The sequence below is a fragment of the Semicossyphus pulcher genome, unplaced genomic scaffold (assembly GCF_022749685.1).
Source record: "Semicossyphus pulcher isolate SPU_LCO1_2020_fin unplaced genomic scaffold, fSemPul1.0.p SCAF_21, whole genome shotgun sequence".
Classification (NCBI taxonomy): domain Eukaryota; kingdom Metazoa; phylum Chordata; class Actinopteri; order Labriformes; family Labridae; genus Semicossyphus; species Semicossyphus pulcher.
The window spans coordinates 23,643,006-23,659,183 of NW_027211695.1; the positions used below are offsets into that span (position 1 = coordinate 23,643,006).

Consider the following 16,178-nt stretch of genomic DNA (forward strand, 5'->3'; position numbering starts at 1 on the left):
CTCTAGTGTCTGTCTCTAACCTGAACTGTGTACATGTATGTCTCTTAGAGCTGCTATGGACGGCTCCAGAGCTCTTGAGGAATCCAGTTCGAGGAGGAACGTTCCCCGGAGACGTGTTCAGTTTCTCCATCATCATACAGGAAGTGATTTCACGCACGCTGCCGTACTCCATGATGGACATGCCAGCCCACGGTGAGACAGGATGCCTACCTGTCTGTGTGTCTGTCTGTCTGACCACATCTCAATCTTTTTCTGTCTGACTATCTGTCTGTCTGTTTTTTAGAGATCGTGGAGCGTCTGCAGCAGCGCCCTCCTCTCTGCAGAACACTTGTCTGTCTGTCTGATAACCTGTCTGTCTTTCAGAGATCGTGGAGCGTCTGAAGCTGCCTCCTCCTCTCTGCAGACCTCTGGTTTCAGTTGATGAAGCTCCTGCTGAGTGTCTCAGTCTGATGAATGAATGTTGGAATGAAGATCCGAGTAAAAGACCAAACTTTGATGAGGTTTTCAAACAGGTGAGTCAAGCTGCAGTGCTGCCCCCTGGTGGCTCATTAGGGGAACTGCATCTTTTTGACGTTTCTTCAGTTTTCAAGCAGAAAGCGTCTTGAACGAGAAAATTTGTAAATAATCTTTTAGTCTTTAGGACGGTTAAAGCTGAACTTCAGAAAACATTTTCTTACTTGGCATCATATAGAAAAAGAATGATTGATTAATTGATTGAGAGATGTTTCAGATCTTTCATTAGAAGAGCTGTCATGTTTTGTGTTCACAGTTTCGTGGCATTAACCGGGGAAAGAGGGCGAACATCATCGACTCCATGCTGCGGATGTTGGAGCAGTACAGTTCAAACCTGGAGGATTTGATCAGAGAGCGAACAGACGAGCTGGAAGTTGAGAGAAACAAGACAGAGAAGCTAGTTGGACAGCTGCTGCCAAAGTAAGACACAAATATTTTTCGAAATAAAATGACGAAGTATGAGTTTAGTCGACAGTTGCACACACATGCAGTGATTAGCACTGTATCAAATCGTTTGCCTGTTGTCCCCATGTCTCTGTGGGTTCCCTGCAAGTACTCTGGCTTCCTCCCACAGGTCAAAGACATACTCATTAAGTTAATTGGTGGCTCTGAACAGCTACTAACGGGAGCTGCTAACAGAAACTTTACTGTCCAGCAAGCCAAGCTCAATTTACAAAAAAGCCTGAGATTAAGGATGTAGCCTTCAAGCTCCAGATTTTTTTTAGACTAGGTGAAACTGACAAGACAGACACAAAATAATTACTATCCTTTCCTTAAGAAAGGTTAAATATATAAGTGCACGAGCATAACCAATAAAAGGCTCAAAATCAAATAAATAGCAAATAAGAAAACATTAAAACCTTCAGTCAAGAACACTCTTGTCAGAGATTCAACCATTTATTGCCAAATTGAAATATAGTGATGTTTGGCGCTGATGGCTCCGCTCTTTCCTTGGGTTAGCCCAGCAGCATGCTACAGCTTTCCAGGGAGTGCAATGCAAAACCTTCAGAGTGGTCAAAAGGTTTACAATGTTACAATTTCATTTAGGAGAGGCTTTTGTCCAAAGCATATGGCTGTGCATCTATTATACAACAAGCAGGGATCAAGACAGACTTCAGACTAGAAAGGAGGAGGCTGGGGTGGTGGAGGAAAAGCATTGCCAGCAGCAGCAGCAGCAGCAGCAGCAGCGTGTGCAGCGTTGATGTAGCAGAGATGAGAGGGAAGGAAGTTGCATTTAAAGGGACCGCCTTGTTGTGAGAAACAGCTTTGAATTGTGTGTTACTGATTAGAAACTATGATACAATCAGCAGGCTGGCAAATGATTACAGTGCGTATGACTTCTGTTTCCTGCATGAACTAATGCAAAGCTTAATTAAATATCTAAAAATATATTTAACAACCTTCATAAAATATCCCTTGATATAGATAATAGAAGTACTTATGCATACATGCTGACAATGCTTCCGATGGCAGAAGAACAGGATAGCAACAGATGAATTTCCCCTGAGCTGGTTTTGCTGAAAACTAGCCTCCTTGCCATACATACTACTTCCTGTTTACCAAGGAAGTGACATCAAAAAGACATAACAATGAACATGAATGCTATGGGGGCACCCGAAACCACAGAATTACAAACTACAGAAAATAAATGCCTGGAGGGCAGAATACTCCCCACCTGGCCCTCTTTAAGGCACTATTCATCCTGTTTGAAGGTAGGCCTTCCCCCTTTGAAATCCTGTTCTGACAAAAGACAGACAATCTGTGAGACAGGTTTCAGGAATGTCCTTGGAGTACCATGATTCGTGGTCTTGAGCTCCACCTTGCATACCTTTCCATCAGTGCTAGGGAAAACTGAGGTGACCAAAGCCATAGGCCACTCATTGTGTGCTACTCAATCGTCTTTCAGAAAAACAATGTCCCCTGTCTTCATGTCGCAACGAGTCACATCCCATTTTGGCTGATTATGAAGGGTTGGAAGGTACTGTCCACTTCATCGAAGAGCCTGTTGGCGAGGGCCTGCACTTGTCTCCACCGGCTTCTGTCAGACAGCATCGGGTTAGGGTTACCCTAACCCAGCCGTGCATTTTTGAGTCAACCACCAATTTTCACAAGAGTATCATCCAGGATGATGTTGAGCTTGAAAAGATGGCTACTTTTAAATAGGGTCATCCCACTGGTGATTGCAGTGATTTCGTCTGGGAAGGTTTGAGCTTGGACGGACTTGATGATGGCGTGCATTGCTTGACTCAATTGCTCTGGAGTGCGGCTCCTGCTACATTGCTGCCAACCTCTGCAACAGCTGAGCAGGTTGGTGATATTTTAAGAGCGAGTACTGTGGATCAGGAAGGCCACTGTTCTGACTGAGGAGCACTTAAAACGATCAGCAGTGAGATTTCCAGGGTAAACCAGGTGTGGAAGTATTTCCTTGTTAATTTCTGGGTCAACGAACTCAAAATAAACTCCTTGGGAACTTTGTCTTGGTCTAAGGTCAGAGACCTTAATAAGCGCTTGCTCACAGGGAAGAGGAAAGAGGAGCAACCCAGATATTTGTCTCATCTCAGTACACTTCCTCAGCTAAAGTCTATAAAAAGACAAGCCTGTTGTGCTCTGTAGTTCTGCTGAACTCTGTGCATCCAATTGTGTGCTCTGTGACTTTCTCTTTGCCCTTGGTTGAGTTGGATAGTCTGCCTTGCTCCCCACCACAAATCAACTTATCTTTCAGTTCAGCTACAGAAGAAAAAAGCCTGGAGGGCAGAATAGAAGCTGCTAACAGGAACAGCTAAAAGAAGCTGCTAACAGGAACTGCTATCAGGAACCACAAAAAAAGCTGCTAACAGGAACAGCTAAAAGAAGCTGCTAACAGGAACTGCTATCAGGAACCACAAAAAAAAGCTGCTAACAGGAACTGCTAAAAGAAGGTGCTAACAGAAGCTGCTAGCAGGAACAGGCAAAAGCTGCTTACAGAAGCTGCTAATAGAAACAGCTAACAGAAGCTGCTAGCAGCTGCTGAAACCTAATCCATCACTCTGACCTCTGATCACAATGTAGCAACTCTGACAGATAGAGAAGCAGAGGCAAAAAAGCAGATTGTTATAACTAAGAACATTTAATATCTCTTTTTCTCCCCCCCGTGTCAGGTCTGTGGCTCAGGCTCTGAAGAAGGGGAAGCCGGTTCAGCCTGAACATTACTCAGATTGCACTCTCTACTTCAGTGACATTGTTGGATTTACAACCATTTCAGCGCTCAGTGAACCCATCGAGGTAAAAGCTGCTCAACACCTGCTGATCATCCGTGACATTGCGGTGTCTCTAAAGCTGTGTGTGTGTGTGTGTGTTTTTGTGTGTGTGTGTGTGTGTACAGGTGGTTGACCTGCTTAATGACCTCTACACCATGTTTGATGCTATCATAGCTCTTCATGACGTCTACAAGGTGAGAAATGCTTGTTTTATTTTTGTGCATCAACAGCCATCATGAGTGAACTGACGTATGAATGCATGAATGTATTCATTAGCAATGACCACCCCATCAACAGGATATGATTTAACAATTTAGTGATTGAGATTGATGATACTGATGCGTGGGCATGGAGAGATTTTTGCAGTTAGCATTTTGGGGAAGCTTTACTGGGGATCCACCGTAGCACCTGGGCATGACGAACCCCCTAAAAGCTCCAGTTTCTAAAGGCAATCCTACGCCGAATGCCAAGATCTAAGATCTTTTTAGATCAGAAGAAATGTAGCTATGGTGTGTTTGGGAGGACAAACGTCCATGATCACATCACATCAAATCAAAATTTATTTGTATAGCTCCAAATCATAACCAGAGTTATCTCGAGACACTTCACAAAAAGAGCAGGTCTAGACCGACTCTTTGTTCTGTTATTTAAAGAGAGGCCCAACATGAATCCCCATGAGTAGCACTTAGCAACATTCGGCACATTGGCAGAAAAACTTCCTTTAACAGGCAGAAACCTCGAGCAGAACCAGACTCATGTTGAACAGCCATCTGCCTCGACTGGACGGGCCGAACATGGGATAGAAGGAGATGCAGGATAGAGACAGGCAAAGAGAGCAACAACAACATATGTTCTTGTTACAACAACATATGTCCTTGTTACATGAACAACAACAGACACATACTTATGGTTACAATGCCAATAATAGTGGTAGACTAGGGTGAAGATTGGCTAAATAAATAAATAAATTAGCGAGAGAAGCAGAGTAATGATAAAGGCTGAGGTAATCGTAATTGTAACAGTTGAAGTCAACGGGTCTACTATTAGCATTAGCAGCAACAATAATGATACTATGGGGAAGGCTGATGTTAGTAGTTGTTGCAGTCGAGCAGGTCCACAGCAGCAGGTGGTCTGCAGCAACGATCCTCAGGAAACTTCAAGACAAGGGAGCACAAGAACTCCCGGGAAGATGTGTGGTTAGTAATGTTAATGGGACCAGAAGATACAGAGTTAATGAGCTGCATTAATATGACAGAGAGAGAGAGAGAGAGAGTCAGAGAGAGAGAGAGAGAGAGAGAGAGAGAGAGAGTCAGAGAGAGAGAGAGAGAGAGAGAGAGAGAGTCAGAGAGTCAGAGAGAGAGAGAGAGAGAGAAGCTTGGTGTGTCAGATCCCCCCGGCAGTCTAAACCTATAGCAGCATAACTATGGGCTAGTCCAAGCCTGAGCCAGGCCTAACTATAAGCTTTATCAAAGAGGAAAGTTTGAACTCTTAAAAGAAGAGAGGGTGTCTGCCTCCCGGACCTTGACTGGTAGATTGTTCCAGAGGAGGGTTAGGGTAATTGAAGGCTCTACCTCCAACACTACTCTTAGAGACTTTAGGTACCACAAGCAGGCCTGCATCCTGGGAGCGCAATGTTCTAGAGGGGTAATATGGCACTATGAGCTCTTTAAGATATGATGGTGCCTGACCATTAAGAGCTTTGTAAGTAAGAAGAAGGATTTTAAATTCTATTCTAGATTTTACAGGAAGCCAGTGCAGAGAGGCTAATACAGGAGAGATGTGATCTCTCTTCCTAGTTCTTGTCAGCACACGTGCTGCAGCATTTTGTACCAGCTGCAGAGTTTTTAGTGACTTATTAGGGCAGCCTGATAGTAACGAGTTACAATAATCCAACCTGGAAGTAACGAATGCATGGACGAGTTTTTCTGCATCGTGTTGAGACAGGATGTGTCTGATGTTTGTTGTGAAGATGAAAGAAGGCTGTCCTTGATATTTGTTTTATGTGGGAGATGAAGGACATATCCTGATCAAACAGAACTCCCAGATTCCTAACAGTAGTGCTGGATGCCAGGCTGATGCCATCTAGGGCAGCTATATCATTAGAGAAACAGTCTCTAAGGTGTTTGGGGCCGAGCACAATAACTTCAGTTTGTCTGAATTAAGTAGCAGAAAGTTTCTAGTCATCCAGATCTTTATGTCCTTAAGGCATGCTTCTAGTTTAGATAGCTGATTGGTTTCGTCTGGCTTCATAGATAAGTATAATTGAGTATCATCTGCATAACAATGAACATTAATGGAGTGTTTCCTCATGATATTACCCAGAGGAAGTATATATAAGGTAAAAAGAATCGGTCCGAGCACAGAACCTTGTGGAACTCCATGACTAACTTTGGTTTGCATAGAGGACACATCATGAACATCAACAAACTGAGATCGATCTGATAGATAAGATTTAAACCAACTTAGTGCAGATCCTGTAATGAACATTAACTGTTCTAGTCTCTGTAACAGGATGTGATGGTCTATCGTGTCGAAAGCGGCACTAAGATCTAACAGGACGAGTACAGAGAGAAGTCCTATGTCTGAAGCAGGAAGTAGATCATCTGAAACTCTCAGTGCTGTCTCAGTGCTGTGGTGGACTCTAAATCCTGACTGAAAGTCCTCAAATAAACTGTTGTTATGAAGAAAGTCACATAATTGATTAACGACTGCTTTCTCAAGGATCTTTGAGATAAAAGGAAGGTTCGATATAGGTCTATAGTTAGCTAAGGTGCCTGAATCTAGGGTAGGCTTTTTAAGAAGTGGCTTAATTACAGCTAGTTTAAAAGACTGGGGTACATAGCCCGTCGATAAAGACATATTGATCATATCTAGTAAAGAAGTGCTAATTGAGGGAAAGACTTCCTTAAGCAGCTTGGTTGGAATCGGGTCTAAAAGACAGGTTGATGGTTTAGACGAAGATATCAGAGAATTTAGCTCAGGAAGGTCAATTGGAGAAAAACAGTCAAGGTAAACATCAGGTTTTTGAGCAGTTTCCAAAGATACACCTGCACCAGTTAACGGCAGGAGGTTACAGAGTCTCTAATCTTTAGGATTTTATCATTAAAGAAGCTCATGAAATCGTCACTGCTGAGGCCTATAGGAATACTTGGCTCAGTGGAGCTGTGACTCTCTGTCAGCCTGGCTACAGTGCTGAAAAGGTACCTGGGATTGTTTTTATGTTCTTCTATGAGGGAGGAGTAGTAGACACCTCGAGCATGCCGTAGGGCCTTCCTGTATTTATTAAGACTATTTTGCCAGAGTAAACGAGACTCTTCTGTTTTGGTGAATCGCCACATTCTTTCAAATTTACGCGACATTTGCTTCAAGGTTACGAGTTTCTGAGTCATACCATGGAGCTAGCCTCTGTCGTTTAATAATCTTCTTTTTTAAGGGGGCAATCGAGTCTAGAGTACTTCTCAGCAAACCTGCAGGACTATCAACAAACTGATCAAGCTGAGAGGGACTAACATTAGCATCAGAGCTTTCTGTAGGAAACAGATGTGGTAAAGAATTGTTTCCTTAAATTTAGCTACAGTCCTATCAGACAAACATCTTGTGAGTACATGTTTGTTAACTGGAGAGTAGTCGGTTAATAGGACATCGAATGTTACTAAATAGTGATCTGATAAAAGAGGATTTTGTGGGAAGACATTTAAGTTTTCGTTTCAAGGCCATAAGCTAGAACAAGGTGGAGGGTGTGGTTAAAGCGGTGAGTAGGCTGGTTTACACTTTGAGTGAAACCAATAGAGTCCAAAAGGGACATAAATGCCATGCTAAGACTATCATTATCAACATCTACATGAATATTGAAGTCCCCTACAATAATTATTTGATCTGAACTCAGGACTAAATCTGATAAAAACTCTGAGAATTCAGTTAGAAAATCAGAGTATGCGCCAGGAGGGCGGTATACTATCACAAATAAAACAGGCTGTAAAGGTTTACACGCTGGGTGTGAAAAACTCAGAACAAGGCTTTCAAAAGAGCAGAAACTAAGTTTGGGTCGAGGGTTGATTAGAAGACTAGAACTGAAGATAGCTGCCACTCCACCACCTCGACCAGTGTCTCGAGGAATATGAGTATTAAGATGACTGGGAGGAGTGGATTCATTGAAGCTGACATATTCTTCCTGACACAGCCAAGTCTCAGTTAAAGAGAGTAAATCAATATGATCATCTGATATCAGATCGTTCACTAATAGAGCTTCAGATGACAGGGATCTGATATTTAACACACCACATTTAATTCTCATATTTTTTGGCATAACTTCGGTTGTTGTTTTAATTTTTATTAATTTTTTTTGATTTACTCCTTTTTTATTTGAGTTTGAATTAACTGTAATAACAGGCCTGGGTTGGGGGGCAGACACAGTCTCTATAACATGAACATTGTGGCTGGGAAACTGCTCACAGGGAAGCTCAGAGGAGTGTGTAGGACTACAGCTCTGCCTCCTGGTCTCAGCTCTGGTTTGTCAGGTTTTACGACTAACAAACTTAGTCATATTACGAGACAAAAGAGCTGCACCATCCAAAGTGGGATGAATGCCGTCTCTTCCGATCAGACCAGGCTTTCCCCAGAATGTCTGCCAGTTATCTATGAAGCCCACATCGTTTGCTGGGCACCACCTCGACAGCCAGCGGTTGAATGATGACATGCGGCTATACATGTCATCACTCGTCAGATTGGGCAGGGGTCCAGAGAAAACTACGGAGTCCGACATTGTCTTTGCAAATGCACACACCGACTCAACATTGATTTTAGTGACTTCCGATTGACGTAACCGGGAGTCATTAACGCCGACATGAATTACAATCTTATCAAATTTACGATTATCCTTTGTCAGCAGTTTTGTCAGCAATAGTACATAATACTTTACAACAGTTCAGTAGAAGGGAAGTGTAACAATAAGTGGCATAGTAAATTTTGTCCTATTTACACTACTCTGAACAACAATACATTTAGTGTTTAAATCTCATTGTGATTCATTAATTATTCATTTTAAATATTGCTGGTTAAGGCTAAAACACAGCCACCTGTTGTCCAGAAAGTCCGACCTGATATTGGGGTTAAACCAGCTGCTATGGGATCAGTGCCTGTGGAATCCAGTGTGTAGTGATGAGAGAGAGGAAGAGAGAGGGAGGGATTTTTGGTTTGTGGCTGGCAGTATATGTGAAACTGAAACTGAGGAAAAGGAACACCCACATTTTCACTTGCTGGTCGGCACCTGACGCTTTTTCACTTCCACCAGCCTGTCGACATCAGGAACTAGTTTCTGAGCGGTGGCGATTTTCATTATGTCCCTCAGATGTCCGTGCGCCAGCCGACTGCGCAGTTTGGACTTCAACCCTCACGTTAATACCTGCTCGCATAAATATGTTGTCCCAAACATACAGACTATCTTTGATGCAAATGATGTCTTTGATGAATTAATGTCAAACGATCAGATGAAGTTTCATACTTGAACGGTGCTCTACACTGCAGTTTGATCAGCTCGATTAGGAGTTCCTCTCTCACATGCGTAATCCCTCTCCAGCTGAGTGAAGTCAGTAAATCGACTTTTAAACTCACCTATGAGCCCCAACAGTATGTTCTTGTACATGTCCATACTTTCATAATCCACAGGTACAGATTTTAGACAGGGAAAGTCGACTGGGTTGTGCAGCTGCGTCTGCCACAGAGCAATTTCATTTGGAAAGCACTAACGCTGTAGTAGTACTCTATGACAAGTTTGTTGCGGCCCTGCATGTTAACATTCATCACATTCAAATGTTCTTTAATGTCCACTGAAAAATCAAGACCTGGAACCTTGTCTGACTTATCTTACTCTGCCACTCGCTTTCCTCTCTGTGCCATGAATTGAGCGATCTTGGTGCATAATTGAAAGAAGCGTTTGAGCACTGCTCCTCGGCTCAACCAGCGGACCTCAAATGTGAGGGCAGTCCGTGGGTAATATCGTGATCAGATAAAAGAGCATCACATTGGCGGTCTCTATATATTTATCTATAAAAATCTAACCCTAACCTTAACCATCCTGGCGGGCCGCATCTGGCCCGCAGGCCGTATCTTTGACACCCCTGGACTAGATCGTTTTGCATGAAGGAAGCTGTACCATGTTAACTTTTCTGATAATGCTGCTGCGATTTGCATTCTGTGCAGGAAACGAGGGTCAAAGAGGAGAGGGTTAGGTTTGAATGTATGGGAATGGCGGAAGGGGCACGGCTGAGGTGTGGTCCTGTAACTTTGCTATATAGCATTAATATAAGTATAATATGAATGCATGAATGTATATAATTATAATATGAATACATACATGTATATAATATAAATATAAAGGATGTATTCATGTATATAATTATTATATGGATGTGACCCTCAGACTATTAAGTATTTGGCTTGTTTGCAGGTAGAAACTATCGGCGATGCCTACATGGTGGCTTCAGGGATCCCCAACAGAAATGGCAATCGACATGCAGCTGAAGTGGCCAACATGTCCCTGGACATCCTGCACTCAATCGCAGCATTTAAGATCAAACACATGCCTGAGATCAAAGTCAAAATACGTATAGGACTGCACTCAGGTACACAAACTATATTTTTCCTTTTAAAGTACAATGGTTCCAGGACTACCTGTCACAGGGAAAAATGACTGTTCTGTATTTTTACTATTGTCTAAGGGTGTTCCGCAAGGTTCAATGCTGGGTCCTGTCTTATTAACAATTTATATCAACAATATTGCATCCACTAAAAGAAATTGTAACACACATTTTTATGCCAATGATACAGTTCTGTACTGCTTTGCTAACACTGCACATCAAGTCATTGAAATCCTCTGGCAAGTTTATAATCAATGACAACATACTCTGTTTAATATGAAACTGGTTAGGCAAATCACGGCAAACAAGACCAAATAGATGTTTCTCTCCAGAGCCAGAGACATTCCAGACAATGGTTCAGACATCAGCACTTTGACACAGCACTGAAAGAGTCTCTCAAACCCTAACCCATCATTGCATTTGATATGAAAGTTGGTTGGGCACCTCTAACACTAACACATGACAGGCATTTGTTTTAACCCTTTATTTATCATCCATTTATCATCTATCATGCCTTAACTGACAACATGCCACCATATCTCACCTCCTTATTAACTGGTCTCACAGTCACTACTCAACACATTTCAGCAATTGGCTGATGCTCCAAGTCCTACGTGCAAACAATGTCTTTGGAAAAACTGCCTATAGCTTCTCTGTGGCCTTCGCAAAACCTCATCCATTCATCATCTTCTCATCTACACATCATGTATATTTCATCCATTCATAATCGACACATCATCCATTCATCATCTACACATCATGTATAGTTCATCCATTCAAATTTAAACATCATATTCTCATCATCTGCACATCATGTATATTTCATCCATTCATCATCTACACATCATCCATTCATCATCTGCACATCATGTATATTTCATCCATTCATCATCTACACATCATCCATTCATAATCGACACATCATCCATTCATCATCTGCACATCATGTATATTTCATCCATTCATCATCCATTCATCATCTGCACACCATCCATTCATCATCTGCACATCATGTATATTTCATCCATTCATCATCTACACATCATCCATTCATAATCGACACATCATCCATTCATCATCTGCACATCATGTATATTTCATCCATTCATCATCTACACATCATCCATTCATCATCTGCACATCATGTATATTTCATCCATTCATCATCTACACATCATCCATTCATAATCGACACATCATCCATTCATCATCTGCACATCATGTATATTTCATCCATTCATCATCTACACATCATCCATTCATCATCTGCACATCATGTATATGTCATCCATTCATCATCTACACATCATCCATTCATCATCTGCACATCATGTATATTTCATCCATTCATCATCTACACATCATCCATTCGTCATCTACACATCATGTATATTTCATCCATTCATCATCCATTCATCATCTATTCATCATCTATTCATCATCAATTCATCATCCATTCATCATCTATTCATCCATTCATCATCTATTCATCATGTACACATCATCAATTCATCATCTACTCATCATCTACACATCATCAATTCATCATCTACATTGTCCATTCATCATCTATTCATCATCTATTCATCATCTACACATCATCAATTCATCATCTATTCATCATCTACACATTGTCCATTCATCTTCCATTCATCATGTACACATCATCAATTCATCATCCATTCATCATCCATTCATCATCATTTCATCATCCATTCATCATCTGTACATCCCTCATTCATCCATGTCTGTATTGCTTCCTGTCCCTCTGGACCTGTATCTTTTTCTGAACCTGCCTGTATCTCTACCTGTCTCTCTGAACCTGTCTCTCTCTGTGAACCTGTTTGCAGGTCCTGTGGTTGCAGGTGTGGTTGGTCTTACAATGCCCAGGTATTGCCTGTTTGGTGACACAGTGACAACAGCGTCTCACATGGAAGCTACCGGACTGCGTACGTAGAAAACTTTAAATCTGGGATATTGACAGGTTTTGCTGGAGAAACAGGAAGTGACATCAGAGTGTGTGATGGTGTGTTTGTGGTCTCCAGCCTACAGGATCCATATCAGTCTGAGTACAGTGAAGGTCCTGACCAGCCTAAAACTGGGATACCACATAGACACCAGGAAGGCACAGGTATGCTCACCTGCTACAGGCTTTTGTTAAAATACACATTATTTAATAGTTACAGTTTATTAACAATTTATTAGGAAAATGTCATATTAATCTTATAGATACAATTTACTTACTTTACTTACAAGAGACACTTGTTAAGTAATCTAATAGATGGTTTAATAATATTTAAAAGAAAGTTAATTAATTATTTAATAGTTTTTATTGATACAGCTTATTAATCATTTCATAGAAACAGTTTATTCATAATTTAATAGATACCATTTTTTAATCATGTAAAACAGTTTATTTTTTGGAAAGATCATTGTTCATTTTAACTTAATTAGTACAGTTTATTAATCATTTAAGAAGTTTATTGATTAAATAGGTACAGTTTAAAAATTATTTAAAAGATGCAGTTTGTTATTAAATTATAAGACAATGTATTTATCATTTTATTTTATACTGTTGATAACATTCCAAGTGTTTCTTAACAAATACAGGAAATCAGTTTAGTGTTAAGCTTTTCAAAATCAAGAGAATTACTTGAAATACTTAAACAAAAGGTCACCAGATGCACCAATAAAAACAATCAAGAACAGAGAACATGTGCTTAAACTTAACCTTAAATGGGGTTCTGACTGATGCTGACCAACATGTGATTAGCAACTTTCGATTCACATCAGTTGGAAGTTCAACTTCAACTTCAACGACTTGCTGGTCATAAACAGATTGTATTTCATTATAACACTTTCTATATATGTTTATTTCTCTAGGTGAAGGGCACTATGGACACGTACTGGCTGATGGGTCGAGAAGGGTTTAATAAACCTCTTCCTGTTCCTCCAGACCTCACCGGAGGGTAATAACCCCCCACATTTTTTAAAACTTTTTTTTACCAGAAATATTCAAAATCTGAAATCTCCAATAATCACCAGAAAAAGTCACCAATAATCATCCGAAGATCTCACCAATAATCATAGGAACACCTCACCAATAATCATCAGAAAACATAATCAATAATCATTAGAAAACATCACCAATAATCATAAGAAAACATTATCAATAATAATCAGAAAACATCACTAATAATCATCAGAAAACCTTGACAATAATCATCAGAAAACCTTGCCGATAATCATTAGAAAACATAATCAATAATCATCAGAAAACATAATCAATAATCATCAGAAGACATCACCAATAATCATCAGAAGACATCAATAATAATCAGAAAACATCATCAATAATCATACGAAAACATCACCAATAATCATAAGAAAACCCTACCAATAATCATCAGAAGACATCACCAATAATCATAAGAAAACCTCACCAATAATCATCAGAAAACAATCAATAATAATCAGAAAACATCACTAATAATCATCAGAAAACCTTGCAGATAAGCATCAGAAAACATAATCAATAATCATTAGAAAACATCACCTATAATCATAAGAAAACATCACCTATAATCATAAGAAAACATCATCAATAATAATCATCAGAAAACATCATCAATAATCATAAGAAAACATCAATAATCATTAAAAAACATAATCAATAATCATAACAAAACCTCACCAATAATCATCAGAAAACAATCAATAATAATCAGAAAACATAATCAATAATCATCAGAAAACATCACAAATAATAAGAAAACATCAATAATCATTAGAAAACAATCAATAATCACCAATGATCATCAGATAACATCAACAATAGTCATGAGAAGACATCAACAATCATCAGAAACGATTAACAATAATCATTAGAAAACATCATCAATAATCATTAGTAAACATAATCAATATTCATAAGAAAACCTCACCAATAATCATCAGAAAACATAATCAATAATTATCAGAAAACATAATCAATAATCATAAGAAAACCTCACCAATAATCATCAGAAGACATCACCAATAATCATCAGAAAACAATCAATAATCATCAGAAAACAATCAATATTCATAAGAAAACCTCACCAATAATCATCAGAAAACATAATCAATAATTATCAGAAAACATAATCAATAATCATAAGAAAACCTCACCAATAATCATAAGAAGACATCACCAATAATCATAAGAAAACCTCACCAATAATCATCAGAAGACATCACCAATAATCATCAGAAAACAATCAATAATCATCAGAAAACAATCAATATTCATAAGAAAACCTCACCAATAATCATCAGAAAACAATCAATAATCATCAGAAAACATAATCAATAATCATCAGAAGACATCACCAATAATCATCAGAAAACCTCACCAATAATCATCAGAAGACATCACCAATAATCATAAGAAAACCTCATCAATAATCATCAGAAAACATTAATAATCATCAGAAAACAATCAATAATAATCAGAAAACATAATAATCATCAGAAGACATCACCAATAATCATCAGAAAACCTCACCAATAATCATCAGAAAACAATCAATAATCATCAGAATACATCACCAATAATCATCAGAAGACATCACCAATAATCATCAGAAAACATAATCAATAATCATCAGAAGACATCACCAATAATCATCAGAAGACATCACCAATAATCATCAGAAAACCTCACCAATAATCATCAGAAAACAATCAATAATCATCAGAAGACATCACCAATAATCATCAGAAGACATCACCAATAATCATCAGAAAACATAATCAATAATCATCAGAAGACATCACCAATAATCATCAGAAAACCTCACCAATAATCATAAGAAAACCTCATCAATAATCATCAGAAAACATTAATAATCATCATTGACACATAAAAAACAAGTTAAATGAAACCTGTCTGTCTCTCCTACACCTGTCTTTTTCCTCACCTGTCTTGCTCACAGGGCTAGTAATCATGGGATCAGTTTGGATGAAATTCCAATTGAAAGAAGACAAAAGTTTCTGGACCGACAGAAGAAGATAAAGAAGTGATGCCAATACGGAGACTCAGACTCAAACTCAGTCATCATCAACATACGTACGCACGCATGCAAACACACACACGCACACACGTACACACGTACACACACACACACACACACACACACACACACACACACACACACTCTCTACCTCGAGGACTGTGCTTTAAAGGACATTTAATCAGCTGTGAGAAATGTTTTAGCCAAAATGAGTGAAATCTAAATGGAGTTATGAACAGACAAAAATGACACGAAGATTTCTACTTCCTGTTTGTAGCTGGCGCATGTTCAGCTGTGATTGGTCAATAACACCCTCTCATCTTAGTAATATTCAACCAGTCAATTTCTGTGCCTCACATGGTCTATGTTACATTAAACAGTAATAATATCTGTAAACAGTAATAATGTTTTTGTAGTAGAAATATCTGTATGTAGCAAAATGATCTTAAGATAAGATACGATAAGACAATCCTTTATTTGTCCCACAACGGGGACATTTACAGTATTCTTAAAGTAAATGTAAATGAACACGTCAACAATACAGTGTCTGAAATCATTCACTTGCCAGCTCACTGTATAGTGCTCTGCAATAAACAGAGAAAGAAAAATGTATCTAAAAAAGGACATGAGAAAGCTGCCCAGCATGCATTTGGAAAAACAGCTTCTTGGATTATTCTGTCTTGAAGCTTGGATTTTACATGATGCACATGAAGGCACCTCACTGTTTTTAAAGATAGATG

The 16,178-nt window shown here is 39.3% G+C and overlaps 1 protein-coding gene across 1 annotated transcript in view; it reads left to right on the forward strand.

Annotated features, from left to right (window-relative positions):
- The window catches only part of LOC138600640 (retinal guanylyl cyclase 2-like), a 34,875-nt gene extending 19,337 nt beyond the window's left edge, over positions 1-15,538 (forward strand). The window contains exons 15-24 of the mRNA XM_069672104.1: positions 49-192; positions 364-512; positions 770-933; positions 3,651-3,774; positions 3,875-3,943; positions 10,195-10,369; positions 12,235-12,333; positions 12,430-12,515; positions 13,274-13,353; positions 15,361-15,538. Of these exons, the coding sequence (XP_069528205.1) occupies positions 49-192; positions 364-512; positions 770-933; positions 3,651-3,774; positions 3,875-3,943; positions 10,195-10,369; positions 12,235-12,333; positions 12,430-12,515; positions 13,274-13,353; positions 15,361-15,448 (1,178 nt within the window). The 3' untranslated portion in view covers positions 15,449-15,538. The remainder of the gene's footprint in view (positions 1-48; positions 193-363; positions 513-769; positions 934-3,650; positions 3,775-3,874; positions 3,944-10,194; positions 10,370-12,234; positions 12,334-12,429; positions 12,516-13,273; positions 13,354-15,360) is intronic.
- The last annotated feature ends 640 nt before the right edge of the window (positions 15,539-16,178 follow it).